The 25,381-nt window shown below is 43.2% G+C and overlaps 1 protein-coding gene across 1 annotated transcript; it reads right to left on the reverse strand.

The window, feature by feature from the left end:
- Nucleotides 1–512: 512 nt before the first annotated feature.
- Nucleotides 513–24,643, reverse strand: AMPD1 (adenosine monophosphate deaminase 1). The gene is made up of 15 exons (XM_077334982.1): nucleotides 24,501–24,643; nucleotides 16,535–16,709; nucleotides 15,232–15,397; nucleotides 12,992–13,157; nucleotides 8,970–9,189; nucleotides 8,394–8,523; nucleotides 7,018–7,212; nucleotides 6,139–6,270; nucleotides 5,861–6,024; nucleotides 5,323–5,449; nucleotides 4,079–4,242; nucleotides 3,009–3,129; nucleotides 1,838–2,011; nucleotides 1,607–1,717; nucleotides 513–809 (listed from the first exon to the last, which is right to left on the reverse strand). Exons 1-15 carry the CDS (start codon nucleotides 24,520–24,522, stop codon nucleotides 651–653), a joined length of 2,226 nt encoding a protein of 741 aa, XP_077191097.1. The 5' UTR covers nucleotides 24,523–24,643; the 3' UTR covers nucleotides 513–650.
- Between the last annotated feature and the right edge of the window lie 738 nt (nucleotides 24,644–25,381).

The following is a 25,381-nucleotide window of genomic DNA, read 5'->3' on the forward strand; positions in this document are numbered from 1 at the left end:
CTAGGATAATAAATCTCAAGAAGATAATAAATCTCCCCTTTTTGCCTATTGGTCTCGTTTGCTTTTGGGTGTATTTCTAGGGGATCCATGCCAAGTGATCCTTGCTGGAGATGGTCTCTAGATCAGGGGTGGCCAAAGTGGGGCTCTCCAGATGTCCGTGGACTACAGCATACAGGGGCTCATGGTAATTGTAGTACATGGACATCTGGAGAGCCCCACTTTGGCCACCCCTAGTCTAGATAATGTGCTTCTGGGGGCTTCTGTAGAACAACTGGGACAGATTGTTGCTATGAAGAAGCAATGTGAATCACTGTAGCAAATGTATCCCCTGATTTTATAAAAGCCACAACATGCATTCATAGCAAGGCTGGCAAGACAGGCCATTTTGTAGATGAACATGTCTGTCTAGACTAGTAGCAAGATGCGTAGTTGGAACTGTTCCCCAGGTTGTTGGACACACTTCTGATTGCACTATGGAAAAACACAAAAAGCCCAGTAAACACCACACAGAGTTTAGATTTCTTATCAGTGTAATCTGAAGCAACAGCCGTGAGGTTAAGCCCCACCCTGGTGTTTAATGGAGCTGTTGGTTTCTGTTCTTCGGGGCTTCTCTGTGGTTATGGCAAGGATGAGGCACAGCAGGTTGAGCACTAGTCTACCGCTTTCAGCCCCTCAGCTATAAGGTCAAGCTCATAGCACCACGTCTCGTAGCGGTAGGCCATACGGATCTGAGCCACGTTGGTCTTGCGGATGTCGTTTCCTTGTGGCCCCTCTTCCAAGTAGCTCTCCCCCACAACATGGAGCTTTTCCTGTAAGTGCGAAGAATACGATAGTCAATCCTCTTAGACCCATTCGCAGGACTCTGGACTCCTGTCATTTCTCTCCCTTCTTCACAGGCCTGTCTTTCAATGTATTTGCTTCCTTTTACCCAAATCCTCAGCTTAAGATAAAAAGCACCCTAAAAAGGTAAAGGTATCCCCTGTGCAAGCACTGAGTCATGTCTGACCCTTGGGGTGACGCCCTCTAGCATTTTTATGGCAGACTCAATACGGGGTGGTTTGCCAGTGCCTTCCCCAGTCATTACCGTTTACCCCCCAGCAAGCTGGGTACTCATTTTACCGACTTCGGAAAGATGGAAGGCTGAGTCAAGCCTGAGCCGGCTGCTGGGATCGAACTCCCAGCCTCATGGGCAGAGCTTTCAGACTGCATGTCTGCTGCCTTACCACTCTGCACCACAAGAGGCTCTAAAAAAAAAAAAGCACCCTATTGCTCCATTTTCTTTCCTTGCTCAGGGCCAAACTACATTACTTTTTTGGTGAGTAGGGCCCAGGGAACTCAGAACCCATTTGTTTTCCCAGCAGCCACACAAAAGCCGCAAGGAGCATCATTAAAAAAAAATCAGTGGCAGCACAATTCAGATCTCAACCGTGGACTTGGGTGGAGGAACTCCTGCCTTCTTCAGCAGCATTTTCCTGAGACAAAAGACCCTGGCCAGGAACTTGGGCCCAACTTGCCAAAAAGTAGCATTCATTTTGTCCCTCAGTCCTTCTTCAGCTACTACACTAAGAGTCTATATTTCTCCGAGATGTCCATACGAGTTCCATACCTCATGAGACAGGCCACATTGCAGGACACTATTGCGTGCAATCTCACACATGTCACAAGTGCTGAGCTTGAAGACCTGGGCAGCAATGGCATATTCTTCCATAAGAGGCTCCTGGAAAGCAGAGAAAAGTTTTTTTTTTTAAAAAAACATATAACGTTAAAAGTAAAAACCTGTCCCTCATGCCAGCTCTGGGAGCCAACACATACAGTAGCTGAGGACCCAGCTTCCTACCTTGGTATAATGGAACTGCATGGGGTCATCTGTAGACAAAGATACCATCAGGCCTTTCTGATGGAAATCAAGAAGTGGGTTCTTGGCGTATTCTAGAAAGAGACTGTTGTTGCTGAGTGGGGACATGGCTATGGGGATTTGGGCTAGGAAGTACAGATATTGAAGTACAGGACTCTGTAAAGAGAAACACAAGAGCTCAGGACAATGTACGGAACCTTTTCCATTGTGCTAGTGGGAATAGTGGTCTGGGTGGTCATCTACAGTGCAAGACAAAAGGAAAATGAACAAAAGCAGCTCCTGCAGCCCCCTTTTTAATTCCTATCTTGTGACATTCACCACCAGCACCAGGCAGATGGCTTTTTTCCCCTTCTCGTCTGCCTCTATCCAATATTATTTTCTTACCTGATAGAGTCCCTTTAGACATGAGGTGGAAAGCAAAGGATCAGATACCAGCATACTTATGCTACAAAGGCAGCTTTTACTGAAATTTTAAAGAGAATAACCTATGTTTGAAATTGTTTAATGAGTCATTTATAAAGAAAGATGATATTCTTCCACAAAAAATATTTGATAAATCTATCATTTTATGAGAAATAGTAAATTTCAACAAAAATGGAAAATCAATCTAACAACTTCCAGCAATAGTTGATTTTTGACCTTAATCAAGCATTCATCAGGGCTTTTATCCGTGTTACCACAAAATTTCTCTATGGGCTTTGGAAGCTCCTATGAAGGAATTTGTCTACGGGAGCGGTGACATAGCTATAAGTCCTGAAGAGGCCTTGATTAAGGTCAAAATAGACTATTACTGGAATTCATTAAGACTGATGTTCTGTTTTTATTGGCATTTATTATCTCTCATGGAATTATAGATTTATTAATTATTATTTTACTATTTTGTTATGTATTTATTATTATTAAATCCAATAAAATAATAAAATGTATCAAATCTTGAGATATAAAGCACTGGCCAGATAAATGTTATAGCATTCCAGGGATGAGTTAGCATGTGATTCTTCATTTCATGAGGAGTCACAAGGCATTTCCATATGAGGACCCGGGCCTGATATCAGAGGGTGGTACAAAAGGAAACCATCCAAGCAGAGAGAAACAAAATCTTCAAGTCTCATAAAGGTACCAGAGGCAAGTGTTTTTTCTATGCTCCACTCACCTTCTTCAAGTTCAGGCCATGGGAGATATTATCTGCGGTCATGAAGGCAGCCAGCAGGTGGGTGATAGCACCAGCTTCTCCACAATGAGGACGGAAGAGGAAGGTGTTCATGCCACGCTCCCTGAAAATAAAAAGACAGACTTTATGCAGATCCCCATTCCCTGGATGCACTTAATGTTACCTAGGGCAGGGGTAGTCTACCTGTGGTCCTCCAGATGTCCATGGACTACAATTCCCATGAGCGTTTCCTGGCAGGGGCTCATCGGAATTGTAGTCCATGAATATCTGGAAGACCACAGGTTGACTACCCCTGATCTACCCCTGATCTACCCCTGATCTAGGGAAAGAGCAATCTCATAATATTGTTGCCAAGTGCCCCTCTTGCTACTGGAGGGGGGGGGGGTAGGGTTACCTCCAGTTTAGACAACTTCTAGAGATTTAGGGATGGAGCCTGGAGAGGACAAAGACTGCAGCTGGGTTCAATGCCACAGAATCCACCCCCCAAAGCTTCCATTTTCTCCAGGGGAACTGATTTCCGTAGTCTAGAGATGAGCTGTATGTCCAGTGGTGCCAGTGCTAAGACCAACATGAGAACAAAGTTGGCATCTTGGTTTGCTGCAGCCCTTGATACCAGTCTATGTAATTGTCAAGCAGTTTATCATTGCAGATGAGAAAGCCGTCTATAAGCAAGAAAAGGTCAGCCACCCAGTGCCTGTGTGAGGGAAGTGTCACTATTCAGCATTGTAGGTCCGAGGATAAAACAGAGGAGGAGCAGTAAACTGCTTTGGAACTAATTTGGGAGAAAAATGGGTTATAACAATGGCTAAATAAATTATCATCTGAATCCATAGATCATCTGTAATGTAAATCTAGCAGGAACAGTACTTATTGAAGTGGGACTAATAAAGATTAGAAATGTGTTTAGGAACTGACATATTATCTTGCTGGGGTTAGTAGACAGCAGAACTAGCATCTGGGAAAATTCTAACCAAGGATTAGTGTGGGGCAGCTGAACACCACAGTCTTTCTCCAAAAGCAACTCCTCCCCCTTGCCAAGACTTGGGACTCACCGTCGGAGATGATTGAGCACCAGAATGTTGGCATACATGTAGTACACGTAATACGTGTAGGATGGATTCTTCTCATAGTTCCATTCCTCTGGTTTGGGGCTCTTGGTGGAGAACATGTGTCCACTGTGCTTGGATTCATCATCTACACTGTCAAAGCCAGTAATCTGCAAATCATATAATTGGTTCTAAGGGACAGTCCAAAACAAATTCAAAATATATTCTTCTCCCTCACCAAACACAATTAAAAATACCCAGTTTCTCTGAAATATGCCTCTGTACTATGATTGAGCTGGGATGTATACTTTTGTTTAAAATACTTGTACTTCTTTCTTACTTACTTTACTATTGTATTTGTATACCGCCCTTCCTGAAGCCTCAGGGTGGTTTACATGAAACAAGAATGATACAGGTAACTCCATTTGTAATAACGTGGTGATACCAATAACATTAACATTGTAATAACAATAACAACATTATAGAACGGTGTAATACTGCAAAGAGCATTGAATTCAACTCATGGACCCATTATGCACGGGGGTTTTAGCGCACATTCGGGGTGGAATGGCGGTGACTAAAATCACCGATAACGCACGGTGCCAGCTGCAACCGGCTGCAGCTTCGGTGCATGCCGCCAAAAAAGCCGCATCAGCGAAACGCGGAAGAAAGCGCAGCTTCCGGGTGACCGGGGCGCAACCAGAAGCGGCGCCCGGATCGCCGCGTGCATAATTGGTTACTCTGGGTTTTGCCGCCATTGCGCCCCGCCCCGTGCATAACCGGTGTGCGTCGCATCTTCCCCCTCCGCGTTTTCCATGTGACTAGAAATCGCCGTTTTGGCGGCCGTGCACAATGGGCCATACTGAGGCCCAGTGGGTTGGGTGAATTTGTAGTGGTTGTCATCGGAGGAGGGAGGCTTGGGGGCCAATGGGAAGTGGTGGTTCAGGTCAACCTCAACCAAACGCCTGGTAGAGGAGCTCCCTTTTACAGGCCCTGTAGAACTGTTGTTGGGACAGAGGGTTAGAATCCAATAAGAGACTAGGGTTTAAAAAAAATAGTTGTGTACAATCTGCCACAGGGAACTCTTGGTGACAAGACACTGGATAAGGTGGGGGATTTACTTCCTTTAATTAAAGACATGGTGCCTGAGACTTATTTAGGAGCTGACTGAGTTCCTGACACAACTTGGCCTATTTCTGACACAAGTACTGGGCCTTAGTGCCCTCTCCCTCTCTGGCAGCAGAACTCACATGGCGAAGAAACACACTCAGTTCCTTGTTGTTCTGTGGGTTAATTGTTGCTTCAAACACCGGTACAAAGATGTTCTCCAGCATCTTCCCAAAATGTGGCAAGAAGTTCTTAGACCTGAACACATCACTGGGAGAAAAACAGAAACATTTCATATCAGTCAGATACAGAAAGAAAAAGTAGGCATGTTACAACTGGAGATACTGAAAAGTAGAGTCAAACTTTGGTTTCTGCTCTGGGCAGTAATTTACCCAGTCTACAGGCCAGAGGAAATTGCATTCCAGATTGATATCCATTACCCCAAAAAATGGAAAGTGGGCCATTGAAAATCAAGGCTCACACATTCCGCATCACTCTCTCCTTTGATCTGCCTTGATTTGTGATCACATAATAGAGTGGTCATACCAGAGATATAATCCAGCAGTTGTTTGGTTTTTTAAAAAATGTATATGTGATCTACAGACTGCATTACTTTTCAGCTAAGCTGGTACTTCTGACATGCTACTTTAAGTGTTCCCATTCTTTCTCCACAGTACGTACTAGATTCTGGGCACCTGGATCATCCATCTCATATTGGGAGAATAAACACGGTGTTGATTGAACCAGTTGGCTAATTTGGGCCACTCTTCTGGTGTACGCCCATAGATGGAGAGTCGTGGCTCTGCAAACTGGTACTTGGCATCCTCCAGGTCAGAGCCAACCTCCTGGGAATCAGAGGGAAAAGGGATAACTTGTGCCTGATGTGCTTCCAGGAACCGGCCTTATCCTCAAATCATTGGCCATACAGACACAAATGCTCGCATACCATATTCTCTAACCTTGATGATAGTTGCAAAGTATTCACCATTGATGGCGTTTTCAGACTTGAGGTAGAGATCGCGCAGCTCACTCGCACCCACTGGATTATACTTGGCATTGAACTTGTCGAAGCGCTGGAAAGTTTGGCGACCCTGAAGCATAAATGAGGTGAATATAAGACATTCATTTATTAATTGAAAGATTTATATCCTAGAAGATTTTCAAGACGGAAGACATCTAAGAGATGGACTCTGTGTAGATGGAAAAAGCTGCAAAATTGGGTGAAATATAAATAAGGGGGAGGCCTCTATATACTCAGGGGATTCACCAGACATGCAGAAAAATATAGGGTGGAACCAGTACAGTATTTCCATATGTGTAAGGTCTTCCCCCTGCAGAGAGCAACTTGATAATCTCCCTGTCTTGTGGTAGTGCAAATGACCCCCAGAATCCAGTTCCCAGTTGTCCATGCTCACCCTTTTAAAAACAATCTAATGAGGACTGAAAATGCTCCATAAGGAATATTTAGTTAAAGGAGAAAAGGAAAGGGAAGGAAATTAGTCTAAAGTGTGGATGGGGCAGATTTTGGCGACAATGTGGGATTTCCAAATTGTTCCTCCCTCTTGCTGATCCTAGTCGGTTCCCTGCTCATAATATAAAAGAGCCAAGTACTGAAAACAGCCCCATAGAAACAAACATAAATCAACATCAGACAAAACACTATCAGCATGTAGCAGAGAAACAATCTTACATGTCATTTTTAAAAATCCTGGACATGTTTTTTAAGGATTTCACCCAAGTGAATGGATGCAGGGAAAGTGCAAAGAACAAGATCAGCAACTGACAGAAAGGTTAAAGGTACCCAGGGGCAAACATGGATAAGGCGAAGTGGGACTCACGGCGTGTACATCAAGTGAGTCCACAGTTAGGTCATAGGGGTGAAGATTCAGCTGTTCAAAGAGCTGCTTGAGTGTCAGCATCTTGTCCTTGGACTTGTACACCACCCTTTCAGAATCAATCCGGTACGACTTCTTAATGAATCTTAGCAAATGCTTCTGGTTCATGCAAGCTGCAGCATGGATGTGCGTGTCCACCTGTCAGGAAAAAAAAAAGTCAGCCCAGGATCCAAATACATCCATCTACCTGTTCCATAACTATCACAGCAATCACAAGAGAGACTTCTCAGGAAGGTCTCAAAAATCACATTTAGAAAACTGTGTGATCAGAATAACTGCAAGTGTATGCAGTTACTGCAGTCTAAGCCTATTGAAATCAATGGACGAGTTGCAGTAACTCTGCATATAATTGCACTGTTACTTATGTAAACACACATATTTACTTAGATGTTCTTGACATATTCTTCTTTTTCTTTTGAAAGATCAAAAGTTTCTGGCATTATCTGAAGGATGGAAGAAGGCGCAGTGTACGGTAGGCACTGAGAGAAACACAACGCAGGTAAGAAACAGTAGGCTTCAGGAAGAGTGGGTTATGATAGATGTGAGCACTGGTCAGTGCTAGGAATATATAAATATCCACAGGATTGTCTCAGATAGTCTTGGGCAGCTGATGTTGGATTTCCAGTGTAGCTTTGTTGCTTTAACTTATGTGCAAAGTCCCAGGTTTGATTCTCAACATCTCCACTTCTAAAGGTTCTACTCTATCTTTTTTGGTAGCAGCTCTCCAGGATCCCCAGAGGTCTTTCTCATCACTTGATTCTTTTAACTCTATCCTTGCCTCAATCTACCTCCTCTTGGTTTTATTCCTTTAACTGAAACTGTAAGATCCTCAGGGCCGGGTCCTGTCTTCATGTACTATGTGCAACATTTATGATATTATTATTATAGCAGCATTATTATATCTTCATAAAATTTGAGTCCAATGGCACCTTTAAGACCAACAAAGTTTTATTCTAGGTGTGAGCTTTCATAGAATACAACTGTGTTGGTCTTAAAGGTGCCATTGGACTCAGATTTTGTCCTGCTTCTTCAGACCAACACAGCTATGCAGCTGAATATATCTTCATAAAGTAAACTTTCTAAAACTCATGAGAAGTCCCAAAAATAAAAAGATAGCTTTCTTATGGATGAACCTCCAAAACTCAAGAGGCCTATAATTAGGAAAAAGCTCTTGTCCTGATTCATACATTCTTCTCTCCCCTTCATCATCATTATGCTCTTCAGCCTGTGCTAGTCATGGCTTGTAGCTAGAGTAATTCTTCAAATGTATGATTACTTCTTCTTCCCTAAGAAGACAACTCCTTCCACAGATTCCACACCTTCCTACAATTGTAGAAGTCCCGATGAGGGTTGTTCTTCAGCTCTTTCAGCTCCTCCATCTCATTCAACATCTCATGCACTTTGAATTTGGAGGAAAGGAACTTGAGGCGACGATGTGTGTAGGTTTTACTGTAAGAATAAAAGGAAACAACATAGTCACATATAAGACTTCCAGAGGATAAACCCACAGAGCACAGGTTCACTGAGGCTCATCAATGCAAATAGTGTCTGCAAGACAGGCCTCTTGTTTCCATGGTCAGCTACAGTTACCCCTGCTACTGAAGACCACATTCCAGGCTGATCAGAAATAGAAGAGTCCATTGTGGCATAGACAGGTATATTGCTCTTAGGACTGCTCAGTTCTTATGTCTTTTCTATAGATACATGACTACTAGAATATAAAAGCCATTATGGGCAGCAGAACTTGGGTGTCAATAAGTGGTTACTAATTGATAGTTACATCATTTAATTTTTTTTCATCATGGGCAGGATGCCTTTTAGATTTCCTCCCTTGGGCACTGTACTATCTTGGGCTGGTCCTTTTTTTGTGTGGAAAGACTCTCTAGGACACTTACACAGGCCCCTGAGCTATCAGGGCCAGCAGGAAGTTCATGTCATCAATGAAGACCTCCAGGTCAGGGTATGGCAGCTCCCTGGGCTCTCCCCGGGCAGCTGCTGCTTGGTCAGCATAGACATACACCACACCCTCCTTCATCTGCACATGGTAGCCCAGATTTTCAGGGAGATTATCAGACCGGAAAGGATCCTCACCATCTTTCGCAGCTGGAGTGAACACTAAATCAAGAGAAGGAACACAGTTGTGATGAGTGAGAAAGAGTCCTGTCAGTGAAGTTAAAATGACCCTGGAGGAAGCCAGGCTGAATGGCCCTTGGGTGCTTCCAGCAAGTACTATAGGGAACATTGTCAGCAATGGGTGTTTTCTCATCTGTGGCCTTCTCCTGCCTCATCCCGTTCACTGGCCAGTTCTGAGACAAGTGACATCATTGTTCAAGTAGCACTTGCAATTGCTAGCAGACCTCCTAAGTGTTGACTCCTTGTTCCATGCTGCTAGCAGACCAACAGGGTAGTGACCCATTTGGATCTAAAGCTGTAAGTTAAATGGCTAATCCACCACAGTGGAAAAAGAGGCATCGTATATGTTATATCTGCTTAGCTGAGATTCTGAACTTGTGAGAAAACCAGCTGGCTATTAAGATTGGCTTAAATCCCAAAAGTTCAATGACACCATTGTACCTTTCATGCAACTAGGAACTTTTGCTAAGATTCTTAACTTTGTTCCTGATAACTTTGCTTTACCTTTCTTCCACCCTTATTTGAATCCTTTCATGCAACTAGGAACTTTTGCTAAGATTCTTAACTTTGTTCCTGATAACTTTGCTTTACCTTTCTTCCACCCTTATTTGAATCCAACCACCCTTTCTCTTTTTTCCTTTTATAATAAACTTTCTTTTTACAAAGACTTCTTCATGGCTTTGTTTCATTACAGTATTTTTCTCTGGGATATTTATCTTAATTTATTCCATATGAGATAGACTGCATGGATGCTAAAAGCTTTTCTATAAGATATTCTCCAGGGTTCATACCCCATTGTTTCTGTATTGAATTAATATTGCACTAGAAGGCAAGCTTCTTAATAGGTCAGTCTAGATGTTCTCAGAGGGGTTTCCTGAGTGGTAGCAGCCTTACCAAATTCTTTCCAGGAACCTTTAGCTTAAGGCTTTTTTCCAAAAACACCTTTCCCCCCTTCCTTCAATTACAGTGAACAATATCTAAGGTGGATATGTTTTGCAGAGTACACAGATCTTTTTAAAGTTTTGTTTTGTGTATATAGTGAACAATTTTCTTAGGAAAATGTACAGATTACTTCTGGTTTGTACAGCAGTTTCAAATTTATTTAATACAGCACTTTGGCCAGATAAAACAGATAGCGAGAAAATTTGAATTTGAATTTACAGCAGTTTTAAAATTCCTTTTTATTTTCAGACAATTTTCATATCTATGAAATGAAAATTCATAGCTATGTAAATATATAGAGTTAGCTTATTTCCTTCATTTATAGACTACCTTTCTTGCTAATAATGTGGATGCTAAACAAAGATATAAAGACTCTGCTGTAGCCCCAGAAGATGGATGCCTAGGGTTCTCATATGGAATACCGTATCTTCTTCGTCCATCTGTATATAAATAGAACTGACAACTGGTGGTAGTCGAGCTTGAAAGGTTATGGCCTCATTAAGATTCTGGGAGGTATTTTGCACTGAGCCAAATAAATTTATGTGATAGAAGCACAAGCACTCACACTTAGATCAGGCTGCACCGGTAACATATGGCTATAGCATATTGTATATACTGTTGGAGATTTCAGCATGAGGATTTCGTCTGAATTTCAGCGTAGTAGGCCTCTCCTGCTCTGATTCCCACCCACAAAGTATTGTATTTGACATGAAACAATGAAATAAGGGCATCCACAGAGACAGAGCTGAATCTCTATGGCTCTGTTTGGCAAGATCATTAGTGTGAGCCAAAGCACTTGTAGGAAGCTTCTTTCACTATTGCAGATTCAAGTTTTATTCTGAATATAAGCTTTTGTGTGCATGCACACTTCTTCAGATACATTGAAACAGAAGTCACCAACCAACCCGGACAACAAAATCACTGAACTTAACGTCAGGTTCATTCACCTGCTCATCTTCGAACACTGCATAACCCATTAAATGCCAACAATCCTCTTCTGTTCTCTACATAGGGAAAGCAGGTCAAACCCTATGACAGGATAAATGGACACAAATTTGACATCAAGAATTGGAAAACTGAGATGGAGAATAGTTCAGCCTTCCATGACTTTCAATGGGGGACCTCAGAGAAGATGTTTTATTGCAAAGGAACTTCAGATACAGACTAGAATGGTAGATTGCTGAGTTATAAGTTATTACTGAGTTACAAGTTATTACTACACTCAGGACAATGGAACCCCTAGGGCATAACTGAGACATTCGTTTCTAGTCTCACTACCCATGCTGAAGTTATTCAGTTCTCATACCACAGGTCTTACCAAAGTTTGTCTTCCAGCCTTAGATTAATTTACTGTTCAGTTACTTACGCATCTTGTCTCTAGCCAGCCTGTCCTGGCAATATCCTCTTCGCCTTCTACCTATGTGTGATGGTTGATGACTTCTGTTTCAAAGTATCTGAAGAAGTGTGCATGCATATGGAAGCAGAATAAAACTTTGTTGGTCTTAAAGGTGCCAAGGGACTCAAACTTTGTTCTACTGCTTAAGACCAGCACAACTACCAACCTGAATCTATTGCACCATTCTGTCTCCTCAGCACCTAGTTTCTGTGTGGACAGATTATTGCTTGCACAAAGAAGCCACTGAATATCCAGACAGAGAACCCACTTTCCCAGATACCTGCAGGTCCCCCCCACACACACACACACACACCGGGGTACACCCGCAAGTAGAACAGGATAGGCTTCCCAAGCCACGGAAGAAGGAGGAGAGTTGGATTTTTTACCCCATTTTTCTCTGTCAGGGCTGAATCTGCATGGAGCTTTTATTCCAATCCCAGGTTGATTCAGGCCCTACCTTTTACACAGAATGTGATTTCCATTTTGGTTCATTTATATTTTTCATCTGCAACAAGCATGATTGATTCAGAGTGACACTAGACCCCATGATATCCTGGAGTGGATATAACCCTTGATATTTTAAAAAATCGGCATGAGTGAGCATGTAGCTATTTGCTTTCCCTGAAATAACTTGTTGCTGCCTCATGACTCCAAGCTGTAACAAGGCAGTCTGTCCCTGACTGGTTGGGTGCCAGTTCAAAGAATTCCTAGTTGCAAGATTTATTTTTTAAAAAGGTTTATGGTGACTGTGCTCCAGAATCCACACTTCTTGCAGCAGAGATTTGCCTCATTGGCAATGAAATCAGGGGTCCTCATCTCTGCTCATCTTGGCTCCCCCACCTGTACACACACACACTGCCCGCCTGCTTGCTCGCAGCCTCGTGCAGATGGGTTTCTGTTTCAAGTTGGGAGCACAAACACTTGGGTTCAAATCAATCTGAATTCAGCAGGATCAAAAGCAATCTCCATGCAGATTGAGCCCAGCAGGCTTACGATCCTCTTCCCACAACAGGCAGCCTGTGAGGTAGCTGAGGCTGAGAGAGCCCTGATGTTACTGCTCTGTGAAAGCAGCACTATCAGTGCTGTGATGAGCCCATGGTCACCCAGCTGGCTACATGTGGAGGAATAGGGGATCAACCCCAGTTTGCCAGATTTGTTATTGTTGTTATGTGCGAAGTCGTGTCCGACCCATCGCGACCCCATGGACAATGATCCTCCAGGCCTTCCTGTCCTCTACCATTCCCCGGAGTCCATTTAAGTTTGCACCTACTGCTTCAGTGACTCCATCCAGCCACCTCATTCTCTGTCGTCCCCTTCTTCTTTTGCCCTCGATCGCTCCCAGCATTAGGCTCTTTGCCAGATTAGAAGCCACTAATTAACCACCACTAATTAATTAGTAATTAACCACTACAGCCCCCATGACCATTCATAACTGCCTAGAGTTACCTGGCCTTAGATCATCATTGGCTTGCCACACTTCATTCTCAATGTTGCGCATGAACTGGGAGGGAGTTCTGGGGAAACGTTGGAATGACTTCTGCATGTACTTCTCCCGTATACGCAGGGCACGGTACAGACCTCTGCAGACCAGCTCAAAGTCCTCCACTGTCACCTGAAAGATATCGTCGCCAAAACTTGTAGACCCATGGAGAAGATAAAACAACTGAGCATGCAAAAAGCATGTGTGATAAATATGGCAGCCCTTATGTTACTCTAGCACGACCTTATTGAATGGGGGGGGGGTGTGTGTGTGGCAGATAATGGCAGTGATGATGTTGGAGCCTCAAGGAAGCAATGTTGTTCCATAAGGGAGCAAACACAACAATATGTTTTAACAGCTGTCTCTCTTGAGAATTGCTTAAGGCTTGCCATGAAAAGCGATCAGGGATATCTCCAGTCCGAAAGACTGGAGCTATTTTAAGCACCAGGGTGGGCTCCACTTCTATTTCATCAATATCCCTTGACCCAGCAAATCCATCTCAGGGTTTGATTTATTTCTTGTAGGTTCAGGTTAGGCTAATCCAAGAACAGACACACAGTTAACCACAGTGACCAACCCAGCTATGAGTGAGAGGGGAAGAACCTTTGGGACTTTTTGAACCACCTCTCCCTTCCTATTCCACAGACTGGCTGTATTCCTCAAGGCTAGAAATGCAGGGTGATTGCAAAAAATAACAATTCATCAAGAACTTTTCTGTGTGATTGAGTTTGCTGCACAGTTAATGCACCTTGTCTTCCATTTTGTTGCATGTGGTCAACATATTTTCACTCAAGTTAACACTTTTCTTGCGAAGAAGAAGGGATCTGACCCATGTTCAAGCTTTCTAGCAACAGTATTTTATTCATGGGACAAAACTTTTCTTTCCTCAAGTCTGCTCAGCCATGTAACACATGGAAGGTTACATGAGGAGAGTGAAAAGGATCTAGAGCCTGGGGATGGACTTGGGTATGTTCAGCCTCGAAAATAGAAGGTTGAGAAGTGACATGATTGCTGTCTTTATGTATTTTAAAAGTTGTCACTCGGAGGAAATCAGGGAATGGTTCCTGTTGACAGCAGAGGATGAGACCACTGCATTAATGGGTTTAAACTATGTGTAGAACAGTACCAGCTAGATAACAGGAAACAAAATTTCAGTCAGAGTAGTTCAGCTGTGGAATCTGCTGCCTAAGAAGGTGGGGAGCTCCCCTGCACTGGTGGTCTTTAAGCAGTGGCTGGACATATATTTATCATGGCTGCTTTAAGGCTGATACTGCATTGAGCAGGGGATTGGACTAGATGGCCTACATGGCCCCTTCCAACTCTATGACTATCAGGCATTTATTGAAAAGAGAGTCTTGTGGGTCCTTAAAGACTAACAAAATTTGTTCCAGCATAAGCTTTTGTGAGTCACATTTGCTCATTTTGTTGCCTGGTCTCTTCATCAGATGCATCTGTTACATTTAAGTCAGCTCCAACTGATGAATTTTTATGCCGTGATGAATTGTGTTAGTCTTCACAATTATAGAGAAATATAGATGCACCGGGGAACCAATAAGGCAATAAAATATCCAAAATGGATTTATATAGAGTCTTCTATCTTCAGTAATTCTTTATTCTTTATAATTTCACACAAGTCCCGACACGTTTCGCGTTAGTATGACCTTATACTTTGTCAAGAGATTCTGTTGTGAAGTTGAAGTTGGTCCTAAAATATGAAAACCATTGTCCCTTGAAAAAGCTATAAGGCACGTCGGGACTTGTGTGAAATTATAAAGAATAAAGAATTACTGAAGATAGAAGACTCTATAAAGTCCATTTTGGATATTTTATTGCCATATTGTTCCCCAGTGCATCTATATTTCTCTATATTTGATTCTTCACTGGGACCTACCCCTCCCAGTTCATTATTTTTAGTATTCACACAATGCTACTGGTCCCCTGTTTAATGAAGAAGAAGAAGAGTTGGTTCTTATATGCCGCTTTTCCCTACCCGAAAGAGGCTCAAAGCAGCTTATAGTCGCCTTCCCATTCCTTTCCCCACAACAGATGGTTCTATTGTTGGTTCTACAGAACATCATGGCTGTCCATTAGTAATTATTATCACTATGTAATTTTGTGTCTGAAACAGCTATCTGAGTGATGTAGTGAGGAGGAGAGAATTGATTCTGCCCTGCCAGGAGATGGCTTGGCTACTTCAGCTACTGACCCCTGCTGCATAGTCCCCCGTGATCTGCACACGCTGGAATTTGGGGACAGCTTGATACTGAGCTGAGGTAGAGATGACCTCTTCAATGGTGGACAGTTTGGTTGAAGACTTTCCTGCAATTGGAAGAACCAAGGCAATGGTCTTCAGCCGCAAAAGCCTCTTCCTCCTTTGATGAATGATGAACAAAAAACAAATCAAATCCATTAGAATTGGTTCTATGTTATTCAGTTTACTAGAAAAGCAAGACAACAGTTATTGCTCCTATACATGCTTTGCTTTAGAATTGCTTCAGGCTTTGAAAATCTGTGCAGAGAGTATGGTTGCCAACTCCAGGTTGGGAAACTCCTGGCGATTTTAGGGTAGAGTCCTGTAAGGGGGGGGGACCTGAGTGGGGCATAATATAGTAGTATTTACCTTCAAAAGGTACTGTTTTCTCAAGTGAAAATGATTACTGTGGCCTAGAGTTGTAATTCCAGGAGGCTTCCAGGCCCTACCTGGAATATGGCAAAACTAGCAGAGATCTGGGCAGAGTCTGCACTTACTTTGTTTATTCCATTGTCAATCCTGTTGAATTCAGATCGCTTTGAACTCAGGTTCTCTCCTCCCCCCTCCCCATTGAAACAGGAAAGTCTTCTGCACGTGGTTAGGGTAGTTCAGAAGGGGGGGGGGAGCCAAGCCTCTTTCTTTCTTTTCTTGAAGGGGGGGGGGGAGAAGAGCCAGGCAGGGAGCCTCATTCTTTTCTTGGAGGGGTGGGGGAGAAGATCGAAAAAGGTAGAGGGGAAAGGAAAACTCTAGGACCGACAGAAGTTGAGAGAAATTAGGGGCTTCTCCTTTAAGGCAAGTTTGTCACATGGCCAGGTGTGGCCTATCAGAGGTTCTCTACCATGGATCTTGGTTTCCCAATCCGGATATTGAGCATTAAAAGCACTCTAAGATATTGCACAATAAAGGTAGGGTCACTCCGGATCAATTCTTCTTGCTGCAGAAGGAAAATTTAAATCGCCCAAAATCCAAACGGAAATCGCATTCTGTGTAAAGGGCAGGGACTGAATCGGTCTGGGGTTGGAATAAAAGCTCCGTGCAGTTTACATCCTGGTTAAAGTTTTAGGCTGGGTATTTAAATATTAGATTCTTTGGTTTTCCTCTTCTGGGATTAACCAGTGAAAGAACAGATTCCATGCTTCCTGTTGGAATTTGTCCTGATGTGACTTGATAACAATAACTTTATTTTTATAGCCCACACTTCCATTGCTCCTGGTTATTCAACCCCAGTTTTCCATGTCTTCTCTCCCTCCTATTTTACCGTTGGTTAGAGTCACTTTTGGTCTCCAGCTTGATCAGATGCTCCTGCATTTCATGGTGGGAGATGGGACAGACATCTTCCACATCAAAGGGGGAGATTTCATGTCGACCGCCTTCATCCTTCACTTCTGAAGCAAACACTTTCTCAGCAAAGGAGCGCATGGCATCATCCGTTTCTGTTGAGAGAAGGCAGTAGGCATTAGTCCAGTCTGGTGCCATTATGGGAAAAGAACGGAATTGTTTCACAGTTCTTACTGGTGGCCTGGGGACCTGAGCTGCTCTTTGAGAATACACAGGGGCCCTTTTCAGGCATTAATCTTCTGGTGCCATGACACATATATCTTCAGCCTTAGTAGAGGAGTGGTCAACTGGTACATGTCTACCTCACAGTGGTTGACTGACTCTTTCTCATTCCCCTTGTCCACCTTGATGTGAAGGTGGACAAGTTTGATGTGTAATGTCCTGCTGGCCCTACCTGCCACAGATTATCCAACTGTCACCTTCTGCTATGCTAATGGTAACTGTAGGTACTTGGTGTTTCTCTTAATCCCCCATTTCCCCTGCCCACCAGCAAGTGTCTTTGAGGTGCCAGCTCTGCCTGTCAGGGTCTACCCATTGGGCATCTGCATTTTTTAATGATAAAGTATAATAACAGAATGCCTGTAAACATACCAATGTCCTTCTCAAAAAAAGTGTAGGGTTGTTTTTTTGTTGTTGTTCATTTCTGCCATGGTGTATCCCAATATAAATTGATAAAATGATTGGAGGCACATAGGATAAGAGATTGAGAGCTACTAGGTAAAGAGTAACTTTTCATCAAACATGCAATCCCAGTATCAGAAGTTTAATGCCTGGAAAGCGCTATGGTCTGCATGTTGTTTGATACCACAGAGACCTGAAGAGCTTCCATATGAGTGACACTGGCCATGAACTGGAAATCAACCTGCACCATACTTCTGGGTGTGGCCTGAGGCTTACTGGAAGGCAGGCCACAGATACAGGGAGCTTTTTCAGACCAAATTGATCCATTGATTAGTCTCTCCCTCAGTAAAATTTACCCTGACCTTCCCAGGATTTTAGGGAAGGCTTTTTATCAGTCCTTCTACCCAAGATCCTTTTAACTGGAGATCCCCAGGGACTACATTTAGGGATATGAGGAGAGATTGGGAACAAGGGACAAACAATGGATGCAGAGATTCAAAATAGGATGGAGAAGATAAGTGATCTCCTCTTTGTCTCCACTTGACTGTTCTAGATTCTGAATGGTTATAGCTTGTCTTTCTCCATGTCCAAATACATGTGTAACACTGAGCCAGGTGACACGGGAATGAGAGTAAAAGGAGAAGCAAAATGAAGGCAGTTAGGGTTTGGTTTTCCACACCCAATGAGCATTCATGACATCATCAAAGTTTAGGCTACCAAGAAGGTCTGCTGTCTGGCAAAGCAGCTGATATGTCTGCTTGGGGAAGCACAATCAGGAAGATACTGAGAGAGCCTGATAGACTCTCACCCTTCAGAAATGATAGACCTCATCTCTTGGGCATGCATCAGTGCTGCTGCAGGGGTCTGTCTTGGACCTGGCCAGTGATGGTGCAGACCCATAAAGGAATGGGTGTCCCTTTCTTGGGTGTCCAAATATAACCTGTTTCTACCTACCAAGAACTATGAAATGGCCATAAACAGTCATGACCACCCATGTGATTCAGAAAGAAGTGACTTACCTGTAAGGGGTTTCCTCTGCAGAACTTTTCTCTGGAGGTCAGAGTCTGGGAGTAGGCTATTATCTTTATCCATTACTCAAACAACCTCAGTTAGGGTGGGGAAACTATGCAGAAAAGTGTAGGGCTCACGACTAGTTTGGGCCAGAGAATCCTAAGTTGTAGGCAGTCATAGAGCCAGACTTCCAAACAGCAGGCTTCTGCCCTTCTCACTGGAGCAAGGCTGTGACATGACAGCTTCTTCTTGCAATTAACAATGATGGGATGGGCAGGTACCCTTGCAGAGGTGGAAACACAAGCAGGCGCCTGCACAACTCTAGTACGGACCCTCCAGTTTATGGTATTTGTTAAGATTCAGCCAACTCAAGTGGCACCAGAGCAACTCCCTGCAAAAGGTGCATATGGATTTACAGCCGAATCATATGCATGCTTACACCAAAATAAATCACACTTAATTCAGTGAGACTAAGTCTGTAGGCATGGAATGCAGCTGCAACGTAATGGCTGCCAATAAAAGAGGGGAAGAAGCATCTCTTTCTCTTTTATTGACAGCCTTCTTAACTGCATTGCAGACGTATTCTGTGCCAACCAACTTTGGGAACCAACCAGCCAAGCATATGCTATCTGGAGATTAGCCGCTGTGTGCAAGCGCTGCTTTCATATGGAAGAAACAGAAGCACAATATAGTTCAGCAGACAATATGCAAATGGAATAAACACAATGTGCAAAAGATGTCATGGCAATGGGATGGGAATGCTTAAGGCCATGCTAGTGACAAGTGCGTGCAACACTACTTTCCAGGCAGACAATGCACGTGGAGAGTAAACCAGGAACAGCAGATTAGGAGATGGGAAATGATAAGGGACTCATTCTGCTCTGAGTCCCTAGTGCCTGCTTGGAGACACCAGATCTGTGTTTTCCAAGCAGCCACTGGTTCAGCTCAGTTCTATCCTGGCAGCAAATGCTTCAGGGACAGAGGATGCTAGGCAAAGTAGTCCATGCTCAGCCAGGCAGCCCCAGAAAGACAGTCGTTTCTCAGCAGGGCATCCTGCCAATTCCCAGTCTCCCAAACAGTGATTCACCAAGAGCCTGAGACGTAGACAAGCCTAGAGTCAGGTTCACAACCTCAGGTCAAGGTGAACACACCATCAGGAGACATCAGGCGTCGTTCATCCCCTTCTTCCTATTTCCCAAACAGGTAAGTCCACTTTATAGGAACAGGTTTTTTTCTAGCTAGTTCTCAAGTAAAACAAGAGACAAATTGGGCTGTATCATTTGTACTGAAGTCTCACACCTTAGTAAAGGACATGGAAGTAACCAGTCCTGAAAAACTTGTTGAGGTCCATGAACAAAAAGCACAAATCCACAAGTACATGAATACAGGTCAATGGGAGCTCAAAACACGTCATCAGAAGTCAGGAAGCAGGATAAAGGTTCTGTGTTATTATCAGTTAGGCTAAACCACTGATGGGTAAACTAGACCAGACTGATTGAGTGGCAGCTGGAAATAACAGCTACTGATTAAAGAATTTTAAGGGCAAGTGAGAGGTGAGTGTTTTGAAGAAAGTCTGAATCCTGAAGGAAGACGTCTGACTTCTGTGCTCTGTCTAAGCAGGTAGAAAAACTTTTTTACTGCTTTTGCTCAGCGGATAATTTTAGGGTCATTTCATATCACATTCCTGGATCAATTCTGCACATGGAAACTGGAGCAATTTGTGGATGCCTGACTGAACAAACGTGAGATACCATAGCTGTTGTTGGGACTATGATGGAAATAGTAAAATTTGTATAGGCTTCATATAAAACTTTAACCTATTAGTGGTTGGAATTCCACAAGAAGTTATCTGAGAGGGATTACAGAATGGGTAAAGCTTCTCTCAGATGTGAACCAAAAATCACAAGGAGACCATCCTTCTGCTATACTCCAGGCAAGCTCATCTCTGGATGAGTCTCTAGCTCTTGGCAATTGCTGCTGAGAAACAGACAGTCCCTAGGTTGCCATGATCATTTGTCTGTTGGACATTGCCAATGATCATCTGCTTGACGGGGCAGCAGAAGGCACAAAGAAGACCTCATAATACTCACGTTTCTCCTTCACTGCTTGAGATTAAAATAAAATAAAAAAGTGATGAGATCTCCAAGTTTAATCACATGACAAAGGTTTTACTTGTTGTCTGTATTTATACAGAGAAAAGAACACTTATATTTTTCAAGGTTTTCCTGAATTATTGTCTACACACATTGTACACACAAAAAAATTGCCGCCAATTAAGAAAACAGTTGAAGCAGCTTCCTCAGACTTCCTCACTGGTGAGGTCTGGTTTTGGATTGCAGTCCTTCCAATCCTAGTTCCAAATTCCAGGAGTTGCAAAGTGGTACCTGGGATTTACATCACCTACTTTTGGTAAATTCATTTGGGTTCACACACCTTCAACCTCCATGCATTCATAGATCCTATTGTGCAAGTGGTAACTTTGAACCCACAGGAGTTAGTGATGTAGCCAGCAGGAGTGACCCAAATCATCCTCACCCCAACAAACATATGAAAGGGGGCTGCTTCCATGCACAAATAATGCTTTGTCTCATTACTGAAAAAAGGAGAAAAAACTCTTGCATATCAGGCATTGGAGACACATTTGAAGATCAGAGAGAGCGACATGGCAGCATGACAGCAACATCAGAGACAGTCCTCATGAGAGGACCAGGATAAGTCCCACCTTCCACTACTTGTACCACGTGGCAGTGAAGATTTATCCCCTCTCCTTGATGCCGGGCCACCACCAGCATTAAACATCATCTTCCTGTTTGCCACTCTCCGGCTGACTATGCATGGGATGGGTGGCTGGGCTAGTGCTCGCATGTCAGTGGGGCAAATCCCAGCAGACGCATGACATGACTGTCAGCCTGGCTTCCTCCCATCCCTGGCCTGCATTAGAGAATCTTGGAAAATCAGCACTTCTTAATGCGGGCACCATCAGTGCCCATGCCAGGCTGGGCCTGTGTGTACGGTTACAGTATCCCTGAAGGAACACAGAACACCCCATTCAGCTTCACAGTGTCACCACACTACTTTATCCTCATTCCAGGACGCCCACGCCCCCACGCCTCTGCTAATGTGCAGTGCAGAACCGGTCTGCCCCAGAGCTGTGTGTGCGTACGCACAACTCTGGGGCAGACCATGTGCATTGGTAGATTTTGGCCCATATGCATACTCAGGAAGTGTCGGGGCATGCTGCCTTGCCACTAGGAATTGGCGACAGCCCAGTGTGGCCACCGCCATGCATAATCAGACAGTGTCACTCACCTGCCCACTCAAGCAAGGGGTAGAGCACTAATGGTAGCTATGGCCACCACACATCTCTCAGTGTTGTCTCCCTCTGTGGAGCCACAGTACCAATCACTGCCAGTTGACTGATGTAGGAATGGCATTGCAGCTATCATGTCCTGCAGAAAGCCTTACACTGAAGGTTGTCCTGATCTGTTTCCAGACAGACACAAGCCGCACTCTCTTGGTTTTTAGAAATAAAGTAAAGCATGACAAAGGCATTTGCTTATTCTATATGAGAATATGATCTTCAAGGGCGCAAAGCCCCATTTTCTGCCCATGGAGTACTTGCTTAGAAGCACCACTTCCTGGTGCCACTTGAGAGCAGAAAGTCTGCTCACTTTCAGTTAGTGAACTTGGCATTTGATGCTTGCAAGACACGCTACACAAGATTACTTCAACTGGAATTTTACAATGGAGCCCAATGGTTGAGCTACAAGAATAATTCTAAAATACAAATACTTATTACAATAAAGTGCACAAGTTAAGCATTTAAAATATCAATCACAATTGTATACTGCATATCATTTCACAAATTGATACACAGTATGCAATGTTGATTTATTGTTGTTTTTAAATTTTAACTTGTGCACTTTATTGAATAAATATTTGCATTTTTAAATTATCCTTGTAGCTCATCCTTCAGGTTCCTAATTTGTCTAGTTAGGTTGGGTTTTGTTTCCCTTTTTGGTTTTGTGTTTTAACCCTGGAGCCCCTCATTCCATGGATGCTATGTCCTTTTCACAAGAGATCTGGGCTGGACTAGATTAGCAAAGAGGCACAGTGTTATCCTTACAGTGACACTAGACCAGGATACACACCATGACATGCAACCGTTTAGGGTAGACCTGAAGATCCCTCAGAATTACAACTGAGCTCCAGATTGCAGAGATCAGTTCCTCTGGCCTGCTTGCAGGCTATTCTTTATATGACATTATACCCTATTGAGATCCTTCCCCTCCCATTTTTACAGGCTCCTGGACCTCCCACTTGGAATAATTTGAAGGCTGTTCCTAATTTTTGTCACTGTGATTGGTCTAAAAGTTTTGTGCTGTGTGTGTGTGTATTAATCACAAAAAGGAGACTATATGACCCTTTAAAGCTCAGAGCTCCATGTATGCTCATTAGAATTGCCGGACTGAATCAGTACTCCCATAGTTACAGTATTTGCTGGCGTATAAGACTACTCCCCCCCCCCTGAAAAACATGCCTCCAAGTGGGGGAGTCGTCCTATACGCCAGGTGCACTTCAGTTGGGATAGACATAGGTGCCCATAGTGGCCCATAGTACTGTGATAAGGTAAAGGTAAAGGTATCCTCTGTGCAAGCACCGAGTCATGTCTGACCCTTGGGGTGACGCCCTCTAGCGTTTTCATGGCAGACTCAATACGGGGTGGTTTGCCAGTGCCTTCCCCAGTCATTACCGTTTACCCCCCAGCAAGCTGGGTACTCATTTTACCGACCTCGGAAGGATGGAAGGCTGAGTCAACCTTGAGCCGGCTGCTGGGATTGAACTCCCAACCTCATGGGCAAAGCTTTCAGGCGGCTGCCTTACCACTCTGTGCCACAAGAGGCTCATAGTACTGTGATGTAATGTAACAAACTCTATATTTTGAGTGGAAATGTTGGGGGGGGGTCGTCTTATACGCCCAGTCGTCTTACACGCCGGCAAATACGGTACCAAACAAAGATCCAATCTCGCACTTTCAGTTCTGCAATAACAATGTTGTTGTGTATCTATTGCTGGGGTGCAGCTCCTTGCTTGATGCAAGGAAGAAAAGCATGGATGGAGAAAAGACAAACAGTATCATCTTAAACTCACTGACTGCAATGGGTTTGGAAGGGTCTAACTCTGGTTAGGAGGGCAGAAATTCTGTTCTACACTTAGTAATTGTCTTGCTTAAAAGCACGTGCAAGTACAAATGGTGACATAACTGCATTGGTTAAATATAACTTATCTTGTTCCAAAGAATTTTTTGCATGCTTAGCACTTTCACAGAAAACATCGGCAGTCCTGAGTGGGAGATTGCAAGAACTTCATGTGGCACGATTACTGTAGAAGAGCTTGCTCATTAGTTGTAGCTATTTGATTTTATTAAATAAAATTATAATATTATTAATATATATACAATCTACACATCTTTTTAATACAAATATTAGGGTGGAACTGGTTGAAACCTTTATTGAAATACTGTGCAAAGAAGGGGAAAAAGATATTTTAGTACCTAATTCTTTAACAGTATTGCCCTCTTCAGGAAATGTTGTTGTATGAATGGGGGAAAGTGATTGCTACTGTAATTTTTAAACTGGGATCCCTGTCATACAGGATGGTTAGATTTAGTAGAATACATGTTGTATGGCAAAAACAAATCTAATTATTCTAATCATTCTGTTCCAGGCTCTTTTAGACTATATTGCCATATCTGCACACAAAAGCACAAGATAATTCTGGAAAACACATGCTTGTAGACAAAAAGGAACTATATTTGAGTCTCACTTTAGAATTACTTTTGAGCATGTCATACAGGCCCTTTGAACCAAGGGCTAATTATGTTGCCCCAAATGATATTCAACCAAACCTCTGACAATCAATGGAAACCATATGGCTGAGCATGCCTGTGTCTTTTACACCTTGTTTGTATTATTACCACTGTTTTGGGGGCTGGGTTCTGCCAAATAGAATCTGAAGACTTCCCTGGTTAAATTCATACCGAGATTACTTATTTTGCACAGTTAATGGTCATTCCAGACCTTCCTTTAAGTTCTCATTCTTTCTGCTGTCTTTTCTAACACATTAAAAAGGAGTTTCCTTTGGAACAAGTTCCATAAGCTTGGGCAAATAGCAACTGCCTTGTTATATAGGAAGGCAGCAATAGCTACCTGGGCTAAGGTCTACTGTCATTTGAGGATGGGAGTTAGACCTACCTGGGACTTTCACCTGCGGCATTTTTCCTACCAGTTCAGAGGAGTCCTGAGCAACTGAGTGTAGGGCAGGCAAATGGATGAACAGAGCTGCACTTCTACTCAACACTCATTTTACTATTTATCACTCTGCTCTTGTAACCCAACTCTTCTTCTCTAAAAGGAGTGGAGAAAGCAGCAACAGACTATTTAAAGCCACAGCTGGGGAAAGCCTCATTTGCAACAGGTGAAGCTGTACATTGGGGTTAACTCTATTGGTTCTGGGATGCACAGATGGAGATAGAGAATCCTCAGGTCACAGAGATGGCTGCATATTGCCAGGATCTTTGCCACAAAGCAAGGCTTTGAATTAGCATTAATCGGGTGAGTTTTGTAATCCTTGAATGGAGCACAGAGTCGCACAGGGTCTCTTCAACTCCAATGGCTACCTTGAGTTGCAGAGGAGTACCCTGGTTCCATTCTATAAGTGTCTCCGCTGCATCTTTCCTTACAGAGTTTCTTGCTTTTTCAAACGGTTTTATCAGTCTCAGGTCAGCGGTGGACATAATGCTCCCTGGCAGTAAAGTTGTATCCATACAGCATAATGAAATTCTCCTATGTTGATAAGAATGTCCAAGAAATTAATGATTCCTATGCTGCAACATTTGTGGATACAGCCAAGGATAACAAATATAAATATTTGCTGCAATATAACTAATATTCATCATCAGAGCTAGTTTTAGTAGCTGTCTATTTTGGCAGACAGCATCCTAAAAAGCAGAGACATCACCCTGCCAACAAAAGTGCGTTTAGTCAAGGCTATGGTATTCCCAGTTGCAATGTATGGCTGCGAAAGTTGGACCATAAGGAAGGCCGAGCGTCAAAGAATTGAGGCTTTTGAACTC

Source organism: Paroedura picta, chromosome 4, assembly GCF_049243985.1.
Source record: "Paroedura picta isolate Pp20150507F chromosome 4, Ppicta_v3.0, whole genome shotgun sequence".
Taxonomy (NCBI): domain Eukaryota; kingdom Metazoa; phylum Chordata; class Lepidosauria; order Squamata; family Gekkonidae; genus Paroedura; species Paroedura picta.